The sequence below is a fragment of the Gopherus evgoodei genome, chromosome 8 (assembly GCF_007399415.2).
Source record: "Gopherus evgoodei ecotype Sinaloan lineage chromosome 8, rGopEvg1_v1.p, whole genome shotgun sequence".
Lineage (NCBI taxonomy): Eukaryota > Metazoa > Chordata > Testudines > Testudinidae > Gopherus > Gopherus evgoodei.
In genome coordinates, this window is record NC_044329.1 from 84,497,908 (window position 1) to 84,525,071 (window position 27,164).

Below are 27,164 nucleotides of genomic sequence, written 5' to 3' on the forward strand. Positions count from 1 at the left end.
GGCACTTCTTAGTAAGTAACAGTAGGAAGCAAGCATTTCTGGGGGGAGATGGCTACGTTAAGGAAATACTTCGGGGAGGGGGGATCATAAGGCTTCCTTCCCCCAAAAGTGTAATTATTAACCTCAAAATATTCAATTTCTTGCAATCAAGAAAGCATGTTTTAAAATATACATGCAGAGAACCGTGCCAATCCATACTTCAGCATGTTACAGTTTCGCAGTGAAATAGATGGTTGGGTTTGCTCTTCACTGAAGCACAGGCCAGAAAGCTTTCCTACCATGTCAGAGTGACTGGGCCAGTGGAAGAGCAGTGTGTTGTCCCCTCACCTAGCCCTTTGCACACAGCAACAGGACTATGATTTTTAGTGTTGCCTGTTGGTTCTTCCTCCCTTGTACTGCTACTCTGAGAAGATGGGCAGGACCAGGCTCTCATTGCTCCTGTGCAGCTCTTCTGAGGAGAGAAAGAGAACTCATGGGAAGGTGCCTTTGAAATTGGTCTAGGGGAGGGAAGAGAGGTAATTAGGTGGTTGCTTTGCTTCTCTCCTCTTCATCTCTTAGGCTACGTCTACACTACAGCATAAAATCGAAATTACTAAAACCGGTTTTATAAAACCGATATTATAAAATCGATTTTATGCGTCCACACTAGGGCACATTAATTCGGTGGTGTGCGTCCATGGTCCTAGGCTACCATCAATTTCCAGAGCGGTGCACTCTGGGTAGCTACATTAAAGGAATGAGACCAATAACTTCGATTTCCGTCCACACTAACCCTAAATTGATATAGTAATATCGATTTTAGGGTACTCCTCTCGTTGGGGAGGAGTACAGAAATCGATTTTAAGAGCCCTTAAAATCGATTTAAAGTGCCTTGTAGTGTGGACGGGTACAGAGTTAAATCGATTTAACGCTGTTTAAATCGATTTAACTGTGTAGTGTGGACCAGGCCTTAGAAGGAGCACTACAGCCATTGCCTGTGGGCTTCTGTGATACTGAGTCCAGCCACTGGAAGTGAATAAACATGGATGCTGAGACCTTGTTGCTGTATGGGAGAGGTCTGTGATGCAAAGTACCCTGTGGTAGTCCAGAAAAACTAGTACAGTCCCAGGAGAATTGTGCAGTGGGCAGATATAACATACTCAGGCATGTTCAGCCAAAACATTAATAGAAAGCTGTATTTCCCCATAGTTTCTGTAGTCTGTGATAGCAAAAGAACCCCACCTTTATATTCCAACACAAAAATGCATTAACTTGGAGTAAATTCCATCCACTTTGTGAAAAAACAGTACTAACAAAACAGGAAATCCTAAACTTTAGAATGCATTGTTGTGGGTTTTCATTTCTTATTTATGCTTTTTAAAAAATACAGGTAGTTAATTGATATATTGTGTAAGGAACATAAATGGTTTCCAGAGTTTATGGAAAACCCTTAACTTGGGATTTCCTGTATTTTAATGTGTTCTATTATTAAGGAATGGACTTAAACAGTCTTAGCCCCAGGGTAATGCAGTATTTGTGCTGGAAACTGATGTGGCTTTTTTGGCACATAAATGCAGAGTGAAGACATTGAACATATGGACACCCACAAAAAAAAAAATCTTAAAGTACTGTCAAAGCTGAACTTTTTTTTACAGTTGTAAGTTATTGCTATTTAGGTGAAAAACTCACATTTATATGCAAAAATAGTGGGGCTCCTGCCAGGAATCTGACAGCATAGGGCCCTGCTGCAACATCTTGTCCCGGTTCTAAAAAATACATACTCCACGGGCTTATGGTGTAAATGTATTTTCCACTCATAAAGGGCTTCTCTTGACCAAAGTAAGAACAGTTATGCTGAATAATGAGGAACGATCACTGAATAGTATAAAATATATTTTATCACTAGCCTCTCTAAATATGATAATTTTGACTTTTGTAAACTTTGTCAATGTTCAGCTAGAGGGACTTTAAACCCTCTCCCCCACCCCAGAAAATTACTGTAAAACCAGTATGAAATCTGAAAAATGAGCAATTTTTAAATGTGTCTACCTTAAAATATTCACCGATCCATTTAATGTTTTCTCAATCTCATCAGTAGCCCTTTGGTAAGAGGTGTAAGTTTGGGAAAGAAATATTTTGTTTCCATTTTAAAATTCGTGGAAGAAAGTCCACATTATAACTGTCCTTTTCAATGCAAACTTACCTGTGATGATGTGCCTAGCACCTCCATAATAGTTAATGAAGCAATGGTAATAGAGGCACAAAGCATGAGCATTAATGACTAGCTAGGTGAATGCAGCAGGCCACTAATCCATCACTCAGTTAATCTTCATGAAACAGCCTGAGACATGTCTGCATTTCAATTGTATCATGAATGTTTTTGTTTGTTTGTTCGTTTTTTAATTTTAATTTAGTATTACTGTTGCCCCTTTGGCCTGAGCAATTCACCTATATTTGGGCCCTTGCCTCATTGTGTCTAATAGGAAGAGAATATGATATTATTCAAGTTATCTTTGGTACAAAAATCAGGCCATTTGTCCCATGGCTCCCTCTGAGGAACACTTCTCACAAATACTTCTTTTGGTGTCTGCTAGCTTTCTCCTCTTTTTTACACACGCACACACACACACTCTCTCTCTCTCTCTCTCTCTCCCCCCCCTCCCATTTATACCAGGCCCAGGGAAGTACAGTAACTCCTCGCTTAACGTTGTAGTTATGTTCCTGAAAAATGTGACTTTAAGTGAAATGATGTTAAGCAAATCCAATTTCCCCATAAGAATTAATGTAAATGTGGGGGTTAGGTTCCAGGGAAATTTTTTTCACCAGACCTAAAACTATATATTATATAAATATACACACAGTATATGTTTTAAACAAACAATTTAATACTGTTCACAGTTATGATGATTGTGAAGCTTGGTTGAGGTGGTAAAGTTAGAGGGTGGAAGAGAGTGGGATATTTCCCAGGGAATGCCTTACTGCTAAATGATGATCTAGCACTCGGCTGAACCCTCAAGGGTTAACACGTTGTTAATATAGCCTCTCACACAAGGCAGCACGAATATGAGGAGGGGAGACAGCATGGGAGACAGAGACAGACAGAGACAGACACACACCTTGTGTGTGGGAGAGAGAGAGAGAGAGAGAGATGCACACTGCATAGCACAGCAGACAGAGACAGACGCACACCTTGTGTGTGGGGGAGAGAGAGAGAGAGAGAGATTCACACTGCCCCTTTAAGGAAGCTGACTCACTCTTAAATGCATTGTCTTCTTAAATGGATCAGGAATTTGAGACAGCAGCTGCTGCCCCAAGCTCTCTCTGTCTCTCTCCCTCTGTCTCCCTTCCCTGCTGTATATGGAGAAGGGGTAAGCGGGGTGCAGGGGGAGTGGGAAGGGACACCCTGACAGGCCCCTCTCAACCCTCCGTGCATAGCAAGCAGGAATCTCTGGGAGCAGCTCCAAGGCAGAGAGCAGGAGCAGCACAGGCAGTGGGGGGAGGGACAGCTGAACTGTCAGCAATTAATAGCCTGCTGGACGGCTGCAGCACAGGGAACTTAGGGGAGTGGGGAGCTGATAGGGGGAGCTGATGGGGGGCTGCTGGTCCACGGTTCACCCTGGTTACAAGCCCCCACCAGCTAGCTGCAACAGGCTGCTCTTCCTACAAGCAGTGGACAAAGCAGGCAGCTGCCAAACAACGTTAGAAGGGGGCATTGCACAACTTTAAACGAGCATGTTCCCTAACTGATCAGCAATGTAACAATGAAACAAGAGATACTTGCTATAAAAAGGATATCATTCTCTATTCAATTAATTCTATAGATTTGCAAAGCACTTTACATAGGTTTTAATCTCTAAGTTTGATGGGTGAGTCGACAAAGCATTTTGGAGGATGCGGGAGGGAGCCTCCCAGCCTGAATTGACAGACCTGGGATAGCAGGCTTGCACAAGCACTCTAAAAATAGCTGTATAAGACAGGGTGTTGAAGTTGAGGCTTGCGCTGGAGTTCAGGCTCAGAAGCCCACCCACCTCCCTGTGCTGCAGAACCTGAGCCTCAGTTTCAAAGTGCTGGCTACGGAGCTAGTTTTAGAGCTCTAACTCAGGCCTGCTACCCCAAGTCTGGCAACCTGGGCTGGGAGGCCTGCTCCCACTTACTCCAAAATGGGATGTAGATATATCCAGCCTATAGGACTTTCCCCTAAGGGACATCATTGACTTCAGCATTGTGAGAGCTGCGTGTTTTGATCCTCCATCAGCTCCACAATAATGGGCTTCAGGAAGAGGAGAGCAGGAGTCTGCTGTTGAATCTTTTGACAAGGATGCTGTCACCATGCCTCCATGGGTCATAAGTGAGAATGCCAAATTCAGGACAAGCTGCTGGGGAAAAGGGCAGATCCCCCCACTCACCTCCACAAAAAAAAACAACCAACCAAACAACAACAAACAAAAAAAACCGAACCAAACCAAAAACTAGTGGTTATTCTTCCATGAGATATACCAACCAGCAACAAAAGTAAACTTCTGTCTTACCACACTGGCTAAGAAGTCAGAAATGCAGCCTCCTTAGGTATTCCAGTCTTGGATTCAACAACCAGACACTAGACTTAATAATGAATGGTTATTTAAAACCAGTTTAATCAAACAAAAGGTTTCTTCTGATCCCAAAGGACCAGCCACACACCCAAGTCAGTATGTTGCCAATCCTTTAGTATCTAACACCTAAAGGTTTATTTATAAGAAAGAAAGAAAGGAAAGAAGGAAAGGTGAGAGTTAAAACTGGTTAAAGGAATCAAATACATATAACAATTGCAAATTTGTTGGATCAGGCTTGTAACAGCGATGGTATAAACTGCTGGCTTGTCAAGTCTCTGGTTGATTCCAAATCATTGGAAGGTCTTCAGTCCCTTGGTTAGAGTGCTCCCATTAGTACAAGTTCAGAGTCCAGTGGTTTGAGCAAGAAAGAGGCAAAATGCAGATTTTTCCAGGGCTTTTTATAGCTTCTGCCAAGTGAAGGGAAACCCATTGTTCTAGTTTGTGGAAAATTACAGACAAGAAGATGAGGTTTGGAGTCATGTGGGCAAGTCACATGTTCATGCATGTCATAGCAGAGGCCATTACCCATACTCCAAACAGAATATTCACATGAAAGTCCATCAGGTGTGGAGGGGCGTCTTCCATGGTCCATTGTGAGTTAAGTGTTTCTTGATGGGCCATTTAACTTCAATAGTCACTTCAAGATGTGCAGGCTAAATACCTGGTGGGTGTTGCCACTGGAGCAAACATTTTAAATACAGGTACATAATTAATATTCATAACTGCAGATACAAAAATGATACAAGCATACAAGTTAGCATAATCATATTTGGCAAATCATAACCTTTCCATAGACACCTTATTTGACGTACTTTGTACAAGATTTGTTGCAGTTGTATAACAGTGGTAGCAACAATGATATACGTGGTCATATTTTAATCAGATAACATCACAGTTACTAAATCCTAGCCCCTAGTGTTTTGGTTTTGTGAGTGATGTGATTTCATTTGACTTACTGATTTCTAGACTATTAGTGTCTTATGAATTAGCCAGAGGTTAAAAACTATTCCTTTCATCTTTATAAAATCAGATTCTCTTGCAAATGAAAACAGATTAGATCTTTAGATAGCATAAATAGCTATACAAGTTTATAGCTATTTATACTAAGAATGACAGATTTGGCAATTGTGCCATTCTTTCAGATTTGACAACAAGTATACAATTATGTAAGATACATGGCAATAAAACTGGAATCTAACTATATACGCCTGACTTGTACAAACTTTTAATTGTATGAACAAAGCTTGAGGACTTCAGCTGGAGAAATTACAAACTCACACTGACAATTCTGAAATAAATTCAGTAACTTTAAAAATCAGTAACTAAAGAATCATCAGTATTAAACAAGTTCTTCAGCAGCTAGGATTGTGAGATTATAAAAATATAATCTACAAAATGTTTCAACATACTGGACTCTTGTAAGCAATAATGTATTTGTACACATCTATTATTTACCCAGCAGTTTTCTCTTCTGTGTGTTATCCCATGTGCTTGCTGACTATAAACTAGCTTGGATGTTGATTGTTCAAATTTGTTTTGGTGATGGTCTGCCCGAGGAACTCTGGAATATGACATCATGGGATTAATCCATTTATAAATTAGTACTGAAACATTTATTGCATAAATGTCCCACCAAGAAAAGTGCTAATAGAAGCAGATACCAGGGCAGATTAGGCAGGTGGAAGAAAGGTGAAGGAAAAGCAGTTTAAAAGTTGTAGTGAGAGGGTTTGTTCAAAGTAGGCCAAAAGAACTTTTGAGGCCAAGTGGCTCATAGATCCATCCAAATGCAGAGTCTGTCAAACTCTTTTGCTAGTTCCCTATTGGTGAAGAATTCATTCCAAATGAGCTCAGCCACTTCACTGTCTGGTTAGGTTCCCTGGCAATCTCTGCCTTGAAGAAAGACACTAGTGGTCATATTCAATTTAGGTAATAGGGTATTAGTTCTTTCTTGGCAGCTGTTGGATGGAGCCTGGAAAAGGTACTGTCATGGGTTCTAAAGGCCTGTTAATGCATTGGTAGAGGCTTAAGGACTACTTAAACAGGGAGGCTTCTTCCTCAGGGCTTGTCTATACTTACGATGCAGCTGTAGTGCTTAGTAAAGACACTATCTATGCCAATAGGAGAGCTTATCCCATTGGTGTAGGTCAGGGGTCGGCAACCTTTCAGAAGTGCTGCACCGAGTCTTCATTTATTCACTCTAATTTAAGGTTTCACGTGCCGGTAATACATTTTAATGTTTTTAGAAGGTCTCTTTCTAGAAGTCTATAATATATAACTAAACTATTCTTGTATGTAAAGTAAATAAGGTTTTTAAAATGTTTAAGAAGCTTCATTTAAAATGAAATTAAAATGCAGAGGTCCCCAGAGCGGTGGCCAGGACTGGGGCAGTGTGAGTGCCACTGAAAATCAGCTCACATGCTGCCTTCGGCACCTGTGTCATAGGTTGCCTACCCCTGGTGTAGGTGCTCCACCACCCTGAGAAGTGGTAGCTATGGCAATGGGAGAAGTCCTTCCATAAACATAGTACTGTTTACACTGGGGGTTAGCTTGGTATGACTACATTGCTCAGGGGTGTGGATTTTCCATGCCCCTGAGCAACGTACTTATATTGGCATAAGTTACTAGTGTAAAACAAGCCTCAGACTCCTGTTTCCACTCCTTTCCTCCTCTTTGTGCTCAGCAGCACAAGGCAAACAGCAGGGCCTCTGAAATATTACATTCACATGTAGAAGCTAAATTGAGAGCTTCTTCCAAATTAGTTTCTGGAGTAAAACTTAAGAAGAAGCCCAGCCATCAGCAAAGTGCTGCTGAGTGTAGTGGCCAGGCTGGAAGGAAGAACGTGGCATCCTGTCTTTGAAGTCTGACGCCAGACTGAACAGTCTGTTTACAGTTTACAGAAAGCAAGCCTCTTGCATCTTAAATACATAAAGTAACAAAGCTTATGAAAAGAAATATGTGCAATATCCTAGATCAGTAACAGAATAGGTATCCAACTATAAGCTGATAATATGAATAATACAAAAAAAAATTTCCTTCTTTGTTTTCCTACTAAATCAGGGGATTAGAATTAAGTGTTTTCTTGACATCTCAAACCCCTAATGCAGGCAATACAGCAGGCATTTGAGATGGCATCAGCTTTGTATTGGAAACCCAGAATCCTCGGCCTGAATTCAGGACTTGGTGCATAAATGAAGGAGGAAATGATTTTCCAGTCTTTATTTTTTTAAATGTAGCTGTTTATAATTGTGAAGTCTGTACTAATCTTCTGTCACTTAGTGTGAATCTTTAACTAAAAGGTTTTGCAGATCATCTTTACAAAACATTATTCGAATGCTGCATACAATTGCTTTTTGTTAGCTGTCATTTGTGTTAGAGCTATCGTGTGTGTATCTGTAATTATTTAAAAACCTTACTACAGTAAATAGCTCTCACAAGTTTCCTTTTTGTTAAAATGAATGTAATCATCACCTTGATGGATCAGTCTTTCAGCCCTCATATAGATTGCACAGATCACAACACGTCTTCCATCCTTCTCTTATCCTGACCTTTCTCCATGTGCGACCAAGTCTTTTTTCATGATAAAATTTTCCCATCTCTTTGAAGGTCGGCCGAGTGGTCATTTCAGTTCTTGTGGGTACCACTCGCGGTAGCTGCAGTCCATCAATTGTCAGTGAGCCTAGATAAATGCCTGGGCCATCGCATTTTACTGTACCTGCTTTCAGTGACATCCCGCACTCCACTCTGCTGGCTGATCACTTCACTGCGGACTCAGTGGCGGAATGAAATCCTGAGAGTTCTTTCCTTTGCCCTCTCTGTGACAAGCAGTTGTTGCTCCTCCATCTCCATCAGCGCCCATGTTTCACCACCATACATTTCATAGTAGCATTAAGATACTGTACTTTAAGCAGTGCATTTCAGACTGACTAGTGCATGTCTCAAGTAGTTGATCTCTCAGCTTTTGACCTATCTCTTAATTTTGGAGTCTTCTTGGGTTTTTGAATGCTTCTGAATATCTATCCAGTGGTTAGAAAAAGTCAAAGAAGCAATTTTCCCTCCCCTTGCTAAGCGCGGTCTTTACAGCTATTTTTTGAGTGCTAGTGTGAGCCCCACTTGCCCACATCTCTTGTCCTGGGCTGGGAGTCTCAGTCCAAAGTGCTATGTACACATACCCACAGAAATCTTAGTGCAGTGTTTTGTACACTGTTTTATAATAACAAAACTACCTTTATCCTTCATAAAACACAACTAACATGGTTATGTTTGTTCAGGTTTGCTGCAAACCTTTTTCTTCCACATCACCACTTTGTAAGAAATAAAAGTTCATTTAAATCAAGAGTTAGTTTTCAGTGTAATTGAATTTTCCTTTCTATCTTAGATACATAGCACAGATCATTTTTATAATAATGTCTGTTAATCTATATTAACATATTAAATATATTCCCTGTGTAACTATATTATTCACTTGTATTATATTATCGAAGTAAAATGACAGGATATAAGGTATGTAAACAGTACAATGTACTATAATTACTTCTCACATTCTCTGCAGGAACGCTGCTGTTAATGCTGCTGTTGTAATCTAAAGTGTTAACAATACAGGGATATTTGAAGGCCCACAATTTCAAAAATCAGCATGAACTTCTGCATGCCATGTTCCCTATTTTCACAAGTGCAATCCTTTGTATGGGTGGGCTCACGGGCTCTGGCTATTACTATGTGCTATGGGTGCATGCAATCATAACTTAAAAATTTGGGCCAAGATAGCATTTCAAAAGTCCCAAAAACGACACTATATCTAACTACAATTTCACTGGTATCTGGGCATGCAGTGTACATAAAAGCCAGGAAGTTAACTTATTGGAAAAATGAATAAAACTGACAGGTATTTACTCTTAACTTATCCAAACATATCTAATCAATGGAGTTTTACTTTAAATATTTTACATACATAAAATCTTATTTAAAATGCATTTGCCTTGTCGAGTGACAGTTTTCTGTAATATGATGTATGAGAGTTGGGTTTGAGTTCTTGGCCCCAGAGGCCCATTAATTAAATGCTTCACTTCTTTCAATGTTTATTTACATGATTGATTTTAAGCATGGACTACCCACATGCTTAAAGTTAAGCATGTGTGTAAATGTTTGTACTATCAGGGCACTGAACAACAAACAATCTTTGGCTCGCATGCTGCTAGAGGAGGCAAGTCTATCAGACTGTCTAAGAAAGATTGAGCCTAGTGAATCTTTGGATGGGAGACCTTCCACCAAGAAAGTAGCTAAACTTCTCCCACCATGTTTTTAATGATTTTTCTTGGTTTTTCTTTTAATTCCTGTATAATGATAACTTTCGTTTTAAATGTTCTCTCTTTCAGTTTTCATGACATTAGCTTCCGAACATTTATTTTATTAATCTAATTATTTTCATGTCAGTAGATTTTAAAAGAAGTCTTTATGAAAAATGTGTGTATGTTTCATACACTGAAGTTAAACATTCTTGTATTTTCTGTGTTTCAATTTTTCAGATTAATCGAGCCCCGAGCTTCGGAACTGACCAAAAAATAGACTATGATGTAAAAAAAGGTGTTCTACTAAATGCACTAAAGCTTCTCAACATAAGGTAAACTTGCATTTTAATCCTCACCCTAACTTTTTTTATAGGAGTGTGACGTTTGCTGTCTTTTTTTCCTATTTAATATGGGAAAATCATGAGATATGTGCAGTATGGAAAATTTGTTACCAGTCTTAAATTATGTGAATAGCAAAGTTTTCTTATGTACCAGTTTTACTATGTATATGTGACTGAACTTCAACTTTACTCCTCATTAGTGTGCATTACAAAAAAGAGTATTGATTACCATTCCTGATTCTTTTTTTAATAATTTTTCACTCAGGTCTCAGAGTGTGGATGGTAAGTGCTGGCATGGGTTCACTTGCACTTTGGTAGTTTGATCTGATGGCAGTAGCATCCACAACTGCAATCCATTTCTACTAACACCAGAACACAGAGGTGGGGGTAAACTGGAAGAAATGGTGCAGTTTTCAGTTGTAAACTTAATGGAAAATAATTACCGTAAGTTAAGGTCAAGGTTGCACGTTGGGTGGTAGCACAAAATCAGTACAATACTGTACTAAAAAGTAGAGAGTTATCACAGCCATAACAATTGATACTATAAGAATTCATTCTTAAGCAGTATTTATTTTTTATCTTATCTATAAGATCTACATCATAGAGTGTTTAATAGGAAAAAACAGGGGGTTAGTTTTACAGTGAAAGTACCTCTCAGCTCAAATGTGTAGTAAGAGTGTATGTAGTGACAACCTCTACACAGAGTTAATACATTAGACCCTCGTCCTGGAATTGGATCTGTGAGGACAGACCTCTGTGTCTGTGCAGAACCCCATTGATTTCAGTGGGACTGTGCATGGTTATAGAGGTCTGCCTACATGGAGTCCCATTAAAATTACTGGGGGTTCTGCACCTGTGCAGGTCTGATTGCATGTTGGGACTATATCCTGTGACTGTGCCAGATAAATATGTACAAAAGATTTATTATAAAGAACTAAGAATTCAGCTATGTTTATAACAATGTAATGCAGTCATCTCCTAATCCTGATTAAAAGCTGTTGCTTTCCGGATTAACTGAGTCATATTTGAATGTAATCTCTATTTTAGGACAAGTGATAAAAGGAGAAACTTAGCCCAACAAAAAGCTGAGGCTCAAAAGAGACTTTATGGTCATGGCTCAATGAAAAGACTGTCACCAGGATCCTCTGACTGGGAAAAACAGCGCCACACGCTAGAGAGGAGAAGAGAAGAACTGGTATAAAGGAAATTTACAAAGTTACTCCTCCTTCCCTCCCAAGGCTTGTACTCAGTCACTTTTAATTCTTTCTTACTTGATTTCTAGAAAGAAAGACTTGCGCAAGTTCGTAAACAGATTTCCAAAGAAGAGCATGAAAACAGACATATGGGGAACTACAGGTAACTGTGCCCTCCCTCTTCCTGCTTGTGTGGGATGAATCAGTCCAGAATTGAATGATTTATTTAAGAATAATGGAAATAGGTATTGTGAGGCGATGATAGATTTTCTGCAGAAAAATTATTGACAGGAATTTATTTTAAGTATTGATGTCCACCAGCTGCTGTCTTTTCCCAGGTAATAGGACTTCTAATCCAAGGTCTGTGTTTGCATCTGGCATTTATAAGGCATCAGTGATATCGTCTATAGGCACCAGCATAATTACTTGAAAACTTGGACTTAAATATTGAGTGCCCTGAGAAGCATAGCTGCAGATAAAGGGCCTGTTCCTGCAGCCAGGCAACACTCCTATTACTAGCAAATTGTAGGCAGAAAGGGGGTGATAATGTTGAGGCCTATCTATGGTATGTCTTTAGGTATTTTTCCTTTGAAAATAACAAACAACAATTTTAATGGAGCAGAGATCCCATTACTTAACAGTATGTAGATTTTATTATGTTCTAGACAAAGCACACCATGTTGATTAAATACTTGAAAAAGACAATTTAAGTAAACAACAATTTTATTCTATCATAAGTATCTATGATAAATATTATATTTGAAAGTATCATCCTAAGGAATAAAGGCTGTTTTTAACATCAGCTCCAGGACTGAGAGAGTACATATGTGAGCTTTATGCCACCTCTGTATAAGTGGATCTGACTGTACTTTTAAGATACAAGTAAATAATTGTTTAAAAATGTTAATTAAAAAAAATCTAGATTAAATAAAGCTCCCTTACAATATGGAAAGACGAACAATCCATTACTATTGTTGCATGGCATGACATTAGTGTTTTAAATGAGAACCACAGGAAACTTGTATGTCTGCATTGACTTCAGACCTGATTCTGGGAATGGGAGTCTTTCCATTGACTTCAGTAGGTTTTGGGTCAGGTTCTCTATCTTCAGGTGTCGATTCAGCAAGGTACTTAAGCATGCGCCTAACTTCAAGCACATAAGTAGTCCCATTAACTTCAGTGGGACCACTCATGTTTAAAGGTAGGCATGTGCTTTAAGTACCTTGCTGAATTTGAGGGGCTTAAGGCATTTATAGGTTTCATGTGGGCCCTTTGCAGTGGAGTATATTTTCCTCATATTTAATTATACTGCGTATCCCTCCAATGAAAGTATTGTTAGGCCTCTTTTAAACCAGCAGAAACACCACTTTTTCCCCCCCCTTTAAAAAAATTAATTGTTAACAAGGAGCTGTGGCTTGTTCTGCACTGAGACCAACAGATCTGTATTTAGGGCTAAATCCTGGTCCTGTTCACTTCAATTGCATAACTCCCACTGACTTCAATTGGACTAGTATTTGTCCCTTTAAAGCAGAACCTGAAGCAGAGGGACTAGATTGCTGAATGAACCTTCTCATTAGCTGAACATGTGTAAATTTATTTATATTTAAGCAGAGGAGCATTTCCAATCACAATTGACTTTTCCTTCGACCTTACAGTTAATAGTCTGTTTATATGTGTAAAGTATGTATTTATGTATGTAAAGTACAATAAATAAATGCAATTGACAGGCGTGTTTTAGACCTTTGAGTGTAATTGTTTTGTGAACAGGTCTCTTTATATTAGTCAGAAAGGCATATTTTCTTTTGCTTTTGTCTTGCACTGAAATAGAAAGCACTTTGGACCAGATTCTTCACTCATTTTCACTGATCTAAATGCACAGAAACACTATTAGCATCATATAATACCTGTATAATTGAGAGCAGAATGTGGCCGACTATCTTCTCAATGTATAAATATAAGGCAGTATCCCGAGAAGTACAGAGCATCTGTTAGGCAACTATAACTCTCACTGATTTTAGGATCAACTCTATCATTTTTACTGAAGAAAATATTGATAAGAAATTCAAATTTATTATAGAAGTGAGTTTCCATAAATCAATTATCTGAGGTTTTGTGCATGCCAGTATCTGTGCATTAGAATATAGTCTCAATGCTTGCTTTTTTTTTTTTTAATGGGAGAAAATTTACCAACAGATTCATACTGGCTCAGGATGCGTTTTTCATGAAATGAGACTTCACACCTTATATTCACTCACTCTCCCTCACAGTCCTCTTAAAGCTTTGGAGATCCTTCGAGAAAAATGAAATTAATGTTTGTGATAGAGTGGGGAAGCTTCTACTAGCTATTTCCCTTGCCTTCTCTGATGCACTTCTGGCCCCCACTAAGGGCACCCTGGTCCTCTCTAATTCTCCCTTGCTCTCTATGGAACTTCTATGGTTGCTCCTAATTTCTCCATTGACACAGCCTTGTCTGTAACACACACAAAGTATAGCTGCTGCATGGTTATGAATTATGCTAGTTTTTAATTTGCTTTAGACCAGTGGAGAATTTTCCATTGGTTTGAGATCATTGAATGTTCACCATAGCATGCAAAGGAAACTGTACAAGAGTATATCTGAACCAAAGCTACTATGTTTGTTTTAAACTAATATGTGTGACTCTAGACTAACATAGTTCTATGAAAACTGAAAACCAAAAGGTTTTTTCACATACAGCTGGGAAAGAAGACCATTTGTCCAACCACTGGATAAGGGAGTGCTACAGATTGCTCTCCAGCAATCTTCTCTGGCAGATGCCTGGATTATATTAATTAAGTCTAGTGAGAACATGATCGCTCTTCCCCATCTGAATGAAGGTCACTGCAAGAGGTAGTTTTTCAGGGAGCCAAAAATTGTGAGCAGGCAAAAGAGGAGCGATCCTTTTACAAAATTCACAAGACTTAGTGTATGCCTAAACTGCACTGTAAACCTCCATTTGTGGGACCTGCACTTACGGAGTTTGTGTTTCCAAGTCTACACTTGAGCGTGCACACTGCATTGTAAACCCAGGCTTACAGTTGCTGGAACTGAATCTTTCATTATGGAATGGAATCTGAGCCTGGGTTTACAATGAAGATTCAGGTTTGAGCCCAAGCCCCCTTACTGTCCACACACAAGCCTTTCTGACTTGGGTAAGTAAGCACACAGGAGCAGGATGTGGGTCCAAGGCTGAGTCCCACTGTGACTCTGGTCCAAGCCCTGTCATTTTGAAGTGTGGACACAGCTCAAGCCATAGACCCAAGTCAAAATATACCAGTTACATGATGCTGACTGATTATAATCTATTTGCCCACTTAATGTAGGTTAGAAATTAGTCACCAGGTTTTACGGTCTCTGGCTATGCTTCAGTTTTTCCTGACAAGTAGATTAGGGATGATTCTCATCAGAGCCAATTGTTTCTTTGTAAATGTGCATAAATCACTCAGTCCTAGTTTTGCATTGTCATAATCTCCCTACCCACAGTTGTAAAGAATAATGGTCATAGCTGCTGTAATGGAAAATCGGAGCCACTCTCCATTTTTGTTAGATAGTGTTTTTCTAATAGTGAATGTTCCTGTCCATTATGTTGAAAGGGTTACTGGGGTAATGCAGTACATCTCTAAGATTTAATTTATAGCAGGCCCATAAAAGCATAGTAGTTAATTAGTAAGATTTTCAATTCTTTTGTATTGCTTTATTTCCAAAACAAAATATTTCATGCCTCTGAATACAGCATTTTGTTAATGTTTCATGCCTCATTCACATCTGAAGTTGAAATTTCAGTGAGTATTCCAAGACTCAGTCATGATATTTCTGTAGAAGAACCTGCACAGTCTGTCTGTCTTTCTCTTTTTTTAAAGCAGCCAGTTGCTGGCTAAAGCATATATATGTCCACTGAGCTAAACTTAGGTGAGAGAGTCTTATTCACAGTATGCATTTAATAATAATTACAGACTAAATAAATCTCCTACATAACAAGTTTTGTAAATTAGTTACTTTAGTTGTATTCCTTGGGTGGTCAGTAGCTCAACTTTGTTTTACTCTTGTCACCATTTCATTTTTTCTAATTGTAGGCGAATTTACCCTCCTGATAATAAGCTGCTACTTGAAAAATATGAGAGTTTGTTAGCCATTGCTTTCCAGACGTTCCTTGCAGGGAGAGCAGCTTCACTTCAGCGGGAGTTGAATAACCCTTTGAAAAGAATGAAGGTACTAATGTGCAGAAGTATTGGCTTTAAAGTTATATATCTTGGAATTCCATGACCCAGCATGAAGTTTTGAATGAGGTTTGAATCATCTTTGCTCATGTGTCATTAATAACACTTTACAATTTTTCTGTAGTTTTATTATTGTTCTTCATGTAGCTTGTTGGTCAAATTCCTGAGTCTGGCTGAACTGCGCTGGAAATAAGACCCACGGTGGAGATAGGACAAGTGGCTTTAAGCCACTTTTCCATTTTCTTGATCCTCAGCCTGACCCATGGCCAAACTAATCCCTGGCATAAATCCCCATAAAAACAACTCTGCCTAATGATAATTGCCTTCTTTCTCCCCCTATAATGGTCCCAGCCTGCTCAGGGATGCCCACTATAGCTGGGTGGGACAACAACTGTCATAGAACAAGCTCCACTATCTTTATGGCCCTCAGGGATCCCCCTAACTCAGGGGAAATTCCTAGAGATAGCCACTTGAGGAATGGATATATTTGAAATGGCCAAATTATCGTGATTTAAAAGTCATTGTTCAAATCTGAGAAATTATTACAAACTTAGGGGAAATAACCTTTTCAAGAACATATCAGCCAGCAGTCTAACAGAAGATTATGTCCAACCATTCACACAAATAGCTATTAACAAACTATACAGGCCAAATTCAGCTTGCACTCTTGCAGGTATAATTGATTTCCCCTGGAATGGCGTACATCAGAGGAAAGAATTTAATATCAAGATGTTATTATTTTATCAAAATAGTCTTTGGAAGCATGTGAATACCTGTTTGTGCACATACAGATGTATAGTGATTATTTAATCAGAAAACCACTTTTAAATCTCAATCCAAGCTGCCACTTTACCTTTGGAGGAAAGGTGGGATCTGTTTTGAACTGTCATTTTTAATTACATCGCTTTTCATTAATCTTAGACACATTCACATTTGCAGGAGGAAGACATTTTGGATCTTCTGGAGCAATGTGAACTGGATGATGAAAAACTGATGGGAAAATCCACCAGGCAACGAGGACCCAAGGTGTTTGACTGATTTTTAAATTAATTTCTGCGAAAGATGATTAGGCTAGGCAAGCTGCAGGCAGCAGTGGATGAGTTGGATAAAAGGTACATGCATATTGTTCCCCTCCAGCCTTGTGGAGCTTAAGCTCAAGAGATTTGGAGGTGAGCTCCTTGGCCCATCTATGAGGGGGCAAACCATGACTTCAAATGGAATTATAAAGGAGGAGCTACGTGTAGGGATTCTTGTAGGAATTTTCTTTCTCAGAGCTCCTTTGTATAGGTTTTTTTGGGTTGCAGTAGGGGTGAAGATCTGGGCCCAGGAACTTGTGATCTGCCAACTAAATTTCCAGGGACATGCTGGCCTCTGCTTCCCGCAGCTCCCATTGGCCAGGAACGGTGAACCAAGGCCACTAGGAGCTGCGGACGGCCGTGCAAATGTAAACAAACGGGCCGCAGGTTGCCCACCACTGCTTTATATTCTTAGCCTATCTCAAAGCGGTGTTGTGAGCCTTAATTTATTAATGTCTTTAAGGAACTTTGAGGTCACGGGATGAAAGGCACTCTAGAAGTTCAAAGTATTAATTATGATTATTATATGTGTGTGACCTGATGTACTGCAGAAAGTGTGTCATCCTGCTATAGAGGATGTCTCATATCCAGGATCAAATTTTAAGTGAAATATGTATTAGTTTTAGCATAGTTTCTGCTGATAGTGCACATAGATCATACGAAGCCCATTGCATTAAATTCATCTTCTCACGAGTCAGCAAAGATTAATTACTGTATTATCAAGCCTAAATTATTTATTTGCCTACATTCTGCAATCCTTCTAACTCATAACCCGGTTTAGAAAAGCTCATATTTTAGGTGTTAGAACTCATTTCGATTTGTATGTGTGTAAAGGAATAGAAAATCTTCACAGCATTTTCTGTTCTTCAAAACATTATGTACAAATCTGGGACTGCAATTCCTTGCAAAAAACAATGCTAACTGTAGACCTGATCTTGTAGTGGAACCTTATACAAGAGTGAGAGTCCATATGGGTGGATCTGTATGCAGGATTGGGACCTAAAAAAGGATCTATGCATACCCCATTTATATTAAAGGAATTTCTGCAAGAAACTCCTTAAACTTAAAGGGAGTTTGTAAGCAAATGGGTTAACTCTCTGGCTCATGCACCAGAGAACACTTTCTAGCCCCAAGATTTCAATTCCTTTTACTAACTGGGGGTGGATAATTTAAAAGCCTCTAGAAGGTGCCTCACACACACAGGAAGGTTTATTTCCTCATGTTCATTTTGTTGCACTGTTCTTTGTACAGTGTGTTCACAAGAATAAAAAAGTTTAAACTACAAAATACCAGGTTTTTAGAGGAGATTAGTAATTGTCATTTTTTTGTTCTTGTGGAACAAAACAGAATGGGTTTAAATAGGGACAATTTAGATTTAGCAATCGGGAAGTATTTTCTAATAATTAGAATTACTAAGCAATGGAATAAGTTGTCGAGGAAGATTGGCAAATCACATTTACTGCAGCCTTTAAAACTAGATCTGTTGTTCATTTATCATAGATGTTTTAGGAATGTTGAAATCAATCTTGCCGCGATGCAGAGAAAAGGTCCAGATGATCCATAAGAGATCACTTTCAGCGCAAATGAGCTCTGTCATTTATGTTTTTCCTAAATTTCTTTGAAATTCTTTTTGTTTTTACATTTTTGTCTTCAACTTTTTTTTGTATTTCTGAAAACTCTTCTTCATTAATTGACCCAGGGAAGGTACTTTCTGTTTAGAAATCTGTTTTTGAAAAAGTACCGACCCAATAATGTACCTGAATTGATCCTTGTGGCAAGGAAGTATTACCCTCAAAACATATTTCATTTAACTTGGATAATTACCAAGACCATACAATGGCAGAACACTAGCATGACCAGACAGCAAGTGTGAAAAATCAGGACAGGGGGTGGGAGGTAATAAGTGCCTATATAAGACAAAGCCCCAAATATCTGGACTGTCTCTATAAAATCAGGACATCTAGTCACCCTACAGTACATTTCTTCCACAGTCTCTTAGCTGGTTTGGATTAAGGTAAGCATACTATGCCTGACAGGTTGCTACTAGAAATTTTTCACCTGACCTTTACAGAGAAAAGTCTTTGAAAAGAGGTGTCTATTTGCAAAGTACATGCTACCTGAGTACTATTTAGTGGGGTTTGTACTGCTGCCCATCACCATAGTATTAAGGCATAGTATTAAGGCATATTTTAAATTAATGCTGAAATATTTTTCAGCATGACTATGACCTTCCCCAAAACAAATTCAGTTACCATGTTAACTTTTGCTTTATAAGCTTAATTTGCTATCCAATATGCGAATAGGAAGATGAGATAGTGACAATATGGTATAAGCATCTGCCTTACCATTATTAGTCATTGGAAAGCAGACATATAGACATCATATGGCTGTTGAACTGAGAAAATGGTTAATTACCAGAAAAAAAGAACAATGTGAGACCTCTTGTGGTGACAAATATAACGGGATTATTAGCACTGATGTTCCTGCTTTCTGTCTGCTTCATGGTTGGTGGAAGAAGGTGAATTCTCAGCCTGCACTTACTGTTTCTACAGCTGTTTCTCAGTCTCCTGCTGTTTTTTTCTTATCTCCCAATTCTTTTTATGATAGTGCAAGATTAATTACCTAATGGTATATGATCCCATGTGCATATGGAGCATCAAAGTGATGCTAGTGGAGCATGCTCTCTTCTCTCTGCTTCTGTTTTTAAAACCATTTTGTTTTTATTTTCTCTTTCAAAACTGCATTGACCAGAGTTGTCTGCTGTGCTTATTGTCTTCATGTTACTGTCATTGGTAAGGTATAGCTCAAGCTACTGTATTAGAAACATATGTAGTGACTAAAATCTATAAAAAATGATATTACATCATTGACTTATACTACCTTATAGAAATTAGATGTGTGAACTGTACAATTAAAAATCCCTTCATAACATACTTGGTATTGTGGGACATAATAAACCAATTACCATAACACGTATTTCTGCCATCAGTGAGTGTGAGAGAAAAAGAGTATTAAGTCCCCAGTTGCGGAAAGCACATGCTTCAGGTTTACTTCAGTAAAACCTGAAGCATGTGCTTATGTGCTTTCCTGAATAAAGGCCTACAAATTGCCTTTTGGGCAATGAAGGAATTTACTATACATTTTGTTTTTTTTTATATTAGCCCCTGTCTTCTATGCCAGAAAGTTCACAGACTTTAAAAAAACAGAGGAACTACAGTAGTGAGAGTAGCTGTGACAGCAGCAGCAACACATCAGAATGGGAAGAGGAAACTGAAAAGGAAGATCACAATGAGAAAAAAGAGATGAAAGTGTCATATGAGCTTGAAGAAAACAAGTATAAATTATTAGAGCGATCCAGTAAGTGAATGATCATAATTTTGATTAAAAATAATGTGCACAAAAATCATATAAGATATTCCTGTGCTGCAGAACTTAACAGTGACAAAGTTTTTATGCCTGAAAATTGATCGACTGAACCTTGGCATTAAGCCATCTGGATTCACAAATTAGCTTTTTTAATTCTTCTTCTTTAAAAGCCAGTTCCAGCTTGATAGAAAAGCTGTATCAAAATAACCTATGCATGACTTGCTGCCAGGTTACTATTTACTAAAGAAAAGGATGAACGTTAGCTGCTATTGGATGTGTTGTGTATGCTCCTCTGTGTTTTCATTACTTCTGACAAAGTTGCCATCAAATTTATTCTTTGTTGTTGTGGTTTTTCATTTCTGTTAAACATGATTTTATTGGGAAATTAAAAAATCTATCTAAGGAAGTGCAGAAGATAAGATTTATATATGGGTCACTTTCCAGGTAAATAAGTAGAACAATAGCTAGACAATGTAACATTGAATAGTAAAGTGCTGACATGGTTTGTACAATATGTTATTTGTGTTTTCTAGTATACAGTTTAGAAGTATTGCATTGAAATTGTCATCTTATAGCACTGTAGTTATGTTTGCATATGGTACTGCTGTCAAAAATTGTTTTGTAACAGAATCTTATTTTTATTATGGGCTGCAGAAGGCCTAAAATGTAGAGGATCAGTATAGTACTGCTGTCCAGAAAAGCCAAAGTCCCTACTCTCTTCCCCCAAATCCTCTGCTCACATTCCATCTTACTGAACAGCAAGATGCGAGCACACTTTGACAAATGTATTGTACCTGGGAGAGGATTTGAGCCTAACTGAAGAAGACTGATTTGGGGGCAGGAATGGGTACTTTTATGGGTTGCATAAAGCATTTATTACTGAAGAACCTTATGATTTCCAATAGACATGTTCTCTAGTCAGTAATGACAGAGGAACATACAGTAAATGGACAGAAAGTAATTATATCCTGCCTTGTCTTTGTCTTCAGGCAGATTACACTGGAAACCTTTAATTAAAAATATAAAAACTCCATCATATTCACCCTCCACATCATCCACAGGTCCTATAAGGCGTTCTGTAAGCTGTCCTCGTTCAATATCAATCTTCGCCATGCAGTCACAAGCCGCTGAGCAGCGTCCCTTTTCAGCCAAACCTGCAGTGCAAATGCCACGTCCATCGTCAATGAATAGGTCCCATTCTTTAAATCGTAATTCATCTTCAGTCAGAATTTGTAATACTGCCAGTCTGGGCACAGTGCACTCTTCAGGGGTAAGTTAATAAATACAACAATGTGTTTTATTTATCTAAAAAGTGCATTGCAGTATTGCTTTGTGTAATAATGCTTCAATAAGATTTTGAATTTCTTTCAACGCAGTACTGTTGTCATCTTGGTGCATAATAGTAATTTTCCTACTACATTACTAGTTTTCTTGATACAATGTCAGAAATCCTGAGGTACTGAAGTAGCTTGTGTTTTAATAGAATCTCAGGAGTACTGGACTGCTGTACCTTTACGTTCCTTAAAATAAGCTCTTGCAGTGATTCTTTCATGTTTCCAGGGCATCCATTAGATTGCAGCCCTGCAAACACCACAACTTATGGGAAAAGACTTCTTAGTCTGTGCCCTTGTGACTGAGAATCCTGAGCTCCAAACACCCTTCCTGCACTATGTCTAAAAGATGGACGGTTTTTCTCTTCTCCAGGACAGGCTTTGTGAATAATTTGGGATTATTGATTTCCCAAACAATATAAGGGCTTATCTACCTAAGAATTTTTACACTGGCAGAACTGTGCTGGTGTTTCAACATCAGTATAAATCCCCTGTATAGCGACATTGCATTGGAGTAAAGCAGGGCTTGCATTAGTAAGACTTAGGCTATATCTTCCCTGCAACAAGAGGTATGTGTATACATTGAGAAACCTATCTTGGCGTAAAAACCTAGTTGACAAGGTAAAGCTAGTTTTGAACTTGATGTAGCCGGCTGAGGTAAAATCTATAGCATCCACTCCTGGGATTTACCTCAACCAGCTATATAAAGTTAAAAACTACAGGACCTTGTCTCTGTTAGGATTTTACATTGACATAACTAATTTCAATTAGCTGTCTAAGTGTAACAACACACTTTCTCCCCCAAATGAAGACAAAGCTTTTCCCCATTTTGAAATGCATCCCTAAGTAGACAAGCCTTAAAGCTCAAGTGGCCTAACTAAAAACAAGATGTATTTAAAAATAAATGGAAGATCAGATTAAAAGGGTTTTCACCACATATATAGTTTTACACATGGCAGGAATTAAAATAGGTAGGTTCATTATTTTTTTTGTGGTTTGTTGCAGTGTAGTAACAGCCTTACAGTCCTAGAGTTGGATTTCTTCCCTCTCTGTCCAGCCTATTTGAGATCACCCTCTTTGGTTTCCCCTTTCATAATTCCGTTATTCCTTACAGGTTTCTGCAATGTGCTGCATGCCCCACATATGCCAAAGTGGTGTTCCCAGGGATCTGTCCCCAAATTAATTCAGGAGTATATTAAGTGCTGTAGCTAAACCATTTCAATTCCTGTTTTCCAGTCCCCTTTATATCTTTTCACCCCCCAGATAATCTTTTGGAGATAGGTTAATTAAAATGGGCACTTTCAGTCCACATATGCAATCACTTTCCCTATCAGAGGAATGTCTGTTGTTGTGAGAAATTATTTTGGGATGCTAATTAACCTTTCTAACATTTACTCACTCTAACCAAAATTTTTAATTTGGCAAAAAGTTTGTTGCCTGCTGCCTCTGGGGCTCTGTCTAGAAGATGAAAAAAGGTTCTTTTTTTTTTTAAAACTGAGGCTACGTCCAGACTACCCGCCGTATCGGCGGGTTAAAATTGATCCCCGAGCGCGCTTATATCGATTCCGGAACTCCATCAACCCCAACGGAGTTCCAGAATCGACAGGGAGAGCCGCGAACATCGATCCTGCGCAGTGTGGATGGGTGAGTAATCCAATCTTAGATATTCGACTTCAGCTACGTTATTCACGTAGCTGAAGTTGCGTATCTAAGATCGATTTCCCCCCCCGTAGTGTGGACCAGCCCTGAGTTAGATGAATTTAAAATTGTTAAACTGTATGTACAAAAGATAGTCAGGGCTGGTTTATATCACATCAGCTAACTGGATTATAAAGGTATTAACTTATGTCTACAGACAAAATGTTAAGAATGTTTCCTTCACATTAGCTAATTCGAGGTTAAAAAAGCTCCTTTTTATCATGAAGACATACACTGAGAATTTATTGTTACAGGGCTAGTATAGACTTCTCTCTTCACATTAATTCTGATCTATATCAAATACAAATTACTGAGACATTAAATGAGTCTATCACAGTATGCCACTGAAAATGAGCTACTCATTTAAATAAACATAAATAAGAAACCAGCTTAACTTTTTCATTGAGAAAGCTTCAACTACTGGCAGAGATCTTATATTACAGAATGTCCTTGTTTCTGTGACAAAACTGGGGTCATAGTCCTTAAAATCATGCAAATAAAGTTACTTACAGAATAGCAGTGGGAAAGATTTAATGATATCTTTATGGACTGAGTTCCACGCACAGTACTGTATGATTGTTTTTGCAGCCAAGAATAATATACCGTATATTGCTGATGGAGTAAAAATTTTAAAAGGATAATCCATAACTTTTTAGTATGCTCAAAATAAATTATTTGGAAAGTGTATGTTTATCAGCCCTTTGAATAGTGAGAAGAAAGTATGTTTTTAGTGATTTATATTACCAATAATTAGATTATGCATTTGGTTTTTAAATCAAAGATATGGAACCTAAATATGGAAAAACAACCTATACTTGAGTTACAAACCCGGAATTATAAACAGAAATAAACAAGAGGCATTAGATGCCTCTTTATTTCAGACCCAAATTATTATATATTATATGGCAAAATTATTTTGTTACGCTTTGAAGTATCTATCACTTATTTCAGCCAAGAAAAGCCCTTAAGAGATTAAGAGCTGTACTTCCCTTAAAATCCACAGATGTCAGAAAGCCTGGAAATTCTAAATTAATGTTCATCTTTTAACAAATATAAAATCAAGCCCCATCCCAAGCCTCCGAACATTCGGAAGTATGCAAAAGCAGAGTTATGAAATATCTATCTATCTATCTATCTATCTATCTATCTATCTATCTATCTATCTATCTATCTATCTATCTATCTATCTCAAACAACCTTAATTCTGACCCTATAGCACCATCCTGAGGGAACTAGAACATCTTAGACAATCTTAGCTATCTGTCACACAGGCTCATCTCAATATTGAACAAAAACATTCATAACTTGAGATTGAAATCCTGGCCCCATGAAGTCAATGGCAACACTTTTATTGACTTTAGCAGGATTTTACCCTTTAATTTACAGAATCTGTGCATGGAAGTTTGGTATGATTTCATGATTGGCAACTTGTGCTCAATTGAGATGCGAGACTGGATAGCAAGGGATGTCTCAGCTCGCTTGGAGGTGCAGTGGTAGACTTCTGTGAGGTTGTTTGTTAGTGGCTGCATAGAGAATCCTCTTCATAAAATAATAGTTACATTTAAGTTTGTTGTGTTTGCACTGTATATTTTAAATGGGGAATATTGTAAATATAGAGCAGATTTTGCTCATCTGTCTGAAACAAATTTACCTTCAGACTTCACTTCTCTTGCAGTTTTTTACAAGTTCTAGTCAATACTTATATATGTTAATGTACACATAGAGTGTATGTATTGTATACATATACCATTTACATTCTTTTTAAAAAATCTATTTATTTTCCTCCATTTGGGAATAAATATTTTTTTACCATTAAAATATCTTTCACATAAAAGATACACATGAAATCACTAACTCTGTACTAAATCAATTCCATATCAATTTTTGACTGAGTCTTTGCTTCAATAGAGAACAAAAGAGCAAGAAGAGGCATTGACAAGAGAGACACTGTTCATTTTCAATGATATGAGGATCAAGTTCCCAGGAAAAACAGATGAAGAGGCAGAATTAATTATAGAAAATGTAAGTATCGATCAATGAGGAAGATGCATCAGAGGACACTTACTGTTTTATATTAAGCCCCTATGAACTTGGGAAAATAAAATGTACATCTAATGATTCATGAGCTCCTGTGGCCTTATAGCTCATGGAATCCATAAATCAAAGGATTCCAAAAGCTCAGATTTCTACATTCTACCTGACCTTAAAAGAACAACATTGAAATCATTCTTCGGGCTTTCTAAAATGTGACAAACATTTATAATTAGGAAGACTGAGTAACTTAAGTTTATAATTGTGGAGGTTTGTCCTGTTAAAGTGCAAATTTTTAAGTAAGCACAGAAGAATGTTACAATTAATTGTTATCTTTCCTAGAATGTGAATACAGATTGTGACATGTTTTATCACTACCCCTGAATAGGCATGCTAAGGAACTCAGAAAGGTATGTAATAAGGTGAAGTAGAAGCCTGAGTACAAGTGCCAGGAATACCATTTGCATCCTTGCTGGCTCCTTCAGTTTGCCGGCTTGGCTTTTCCTTTTATCTAATATTCTTCTGAGCCTTAGTAGTTGGCATGTAACAAAGAAGAATATGAAAGGAGGTGGAAGAATAAGAGATGAATACTGTGCTTGATGCTAAACAGTAAAGGGGAATCTTAAAAGAAAATAGTACCAAATTTGAAGAGATGCTGGGAGAGACAAAGTGCAGATTGGAAAAACATTGAAAATGCCGAAGAGCAAAGAAATAAACATCAGTTTAACAGTGAAAAAAGTAAATAGCAATGTTTTGTTCTGCTCTTGTCTGGCAAAGTTGTAACATATGCATGTTAACATGTTGCAGATTAAACCAAATGTATCCTGGTTCAGTCAGCAGTCCACTTGCAGGGGAATTGAGCAGCTTTCATTATTATTGGTAGGGGCTGCACAGGCAATTTTCTTTGTTATGATGAAGATGTATGCAAAGCGCTTCCTGACTCCAGATGCTATCCATTTTGAAATGTTCACTGCCTTCTGGGCCATCCAAATCCTGAATGGCCATTGATACTGGCTTCATATAGTAATCCAGCCTCTCTGAGAGGGCAAAGATACCCCACAAACTTGCATATAAAAGAGATATTTCTGAAACAATTTTTTAAAACTTTTTTTTCATGGGAAATTTCAAAATTTCCAGTTTTCCTTCTGAAAACAAAAACTTTTTCAAAATTTCTGAATTTCAAACAGAATGGAAATTCTGAGTTTGGAGCAGCTCTACTGACTATAGCTCTAGGACTTAATTCCTGCGTGTGACCCAGAAGCACAGGCATGAGACAAACCTTGGTCAGTCTATGGGTAGGACCCTACCAAATTCACAGCCATGAAAAACATGTCACCGACCATGAAATCTGGTATCCCCCCATGAAATCTAGTCTTTTGTGTGCTTTTATCCTATACTGTACAGATTTCATGGGGGAGACCAACATTTCTCAAACTGGGGATCCTGACCCAAAAGGGAGTTGCAAGGTTATTTTGGGGGATGGAGGTATTCACATTGTTGCCACCTTTACTTCTGCATTGCCTTCAGAGTTGTGCTGCCAGAGACCACTGGCTGTTGGCCAGATGACCAGCTCTGAAGGCAGTGCTCTGCCAGCAGCAGCGCAGAAGAAAGGGTGGTGATGCCATACCATGCCATCCTTCCTTCTGCGCTGCTGCTGGCTGTGGCTTTGCTTTCAGAGTTGGGCTTCTGGTCAGCAGTCACCACCACTCTCCAGCTGCCTGGCTCTGAAGGCAGAGCCACCACTAGCAGCAGTGCAGATGGAAGGGAAGCAATACTGCAACCCCTTCCCCCAACAATAAACTTGCGACCCCATCACAACTTCTTTTGGGTCAGGACCCCTACAATTACAATACTGTGACATTTCAGATATAAATAGGTGAAATCATGAAATTTATGATGTAAAAAATCCTATGATCATAAAATTGACCAAAATGGACCATGAATTTGGTAGGGGTTTAATCTACAGGCCATCTGAAAAACAAAATTCCCTGGTATGTGTGGGGCCTCGCCTAATTCTTGATCACTGAAGAGGAGTGC

General features: G+C 38.4%; 1 protein-coding gene across 9 annotated transcripts in view; it reads left to right on the top strand.

The window, feature by feature from the left end:
- The window catches only part of TTLL7 (tubulin tyrosine ligase like 7), a 131,155-nt gene that overhangs the window by 78,026 nt on the left and 25,965 nt on the right, over nucleotides 1-27,164 (top strand). For 8 of the 9 annotated variants that reach the window (XM_030572990.1, XM_030572995.1, XM_030572992.1 and 5 more), the window contains 8 exons: nucleotides 10,094-10,188; nucleotides 11,245-11,392; nucleotides 11,480-11,553; nucleotides 15,482-15,617; nucleotides 16,565-16,651; nucleotides 19,863-20,058; nucleotides 21,057-21,337; nucleotides 25,005-25,118. In XM_030572990.1, coding sequence (XP_030428850.1) covers nucleotides 10,094-10,188; nucleotides 11,245-11,392; nucleotides 11,480-11,553; nucleotides 15,482-15,617; nucleotides 16,565-16,651; nucleotides 19,863-20,058; nucleotides 21,057-21,337; nucleotides 25,005-25,118 — 1,131 coding nt within the window. The remainder of the gene's footprint in view (nucleotides 1-10,093; nucleotides 10,189-11,244; nucleotides 11,393-11,479; nucleotides 11,554-15,481; nucleotides 15,618-16,564; nucleotides 16,652-19,862; nucleotides 20,059-21,056; nucleotides 21,338-25,004; nucleotides 25,119-27,164) is intronic. The other variant, XM_030572991.1, reaches the window with a different exon arrangement.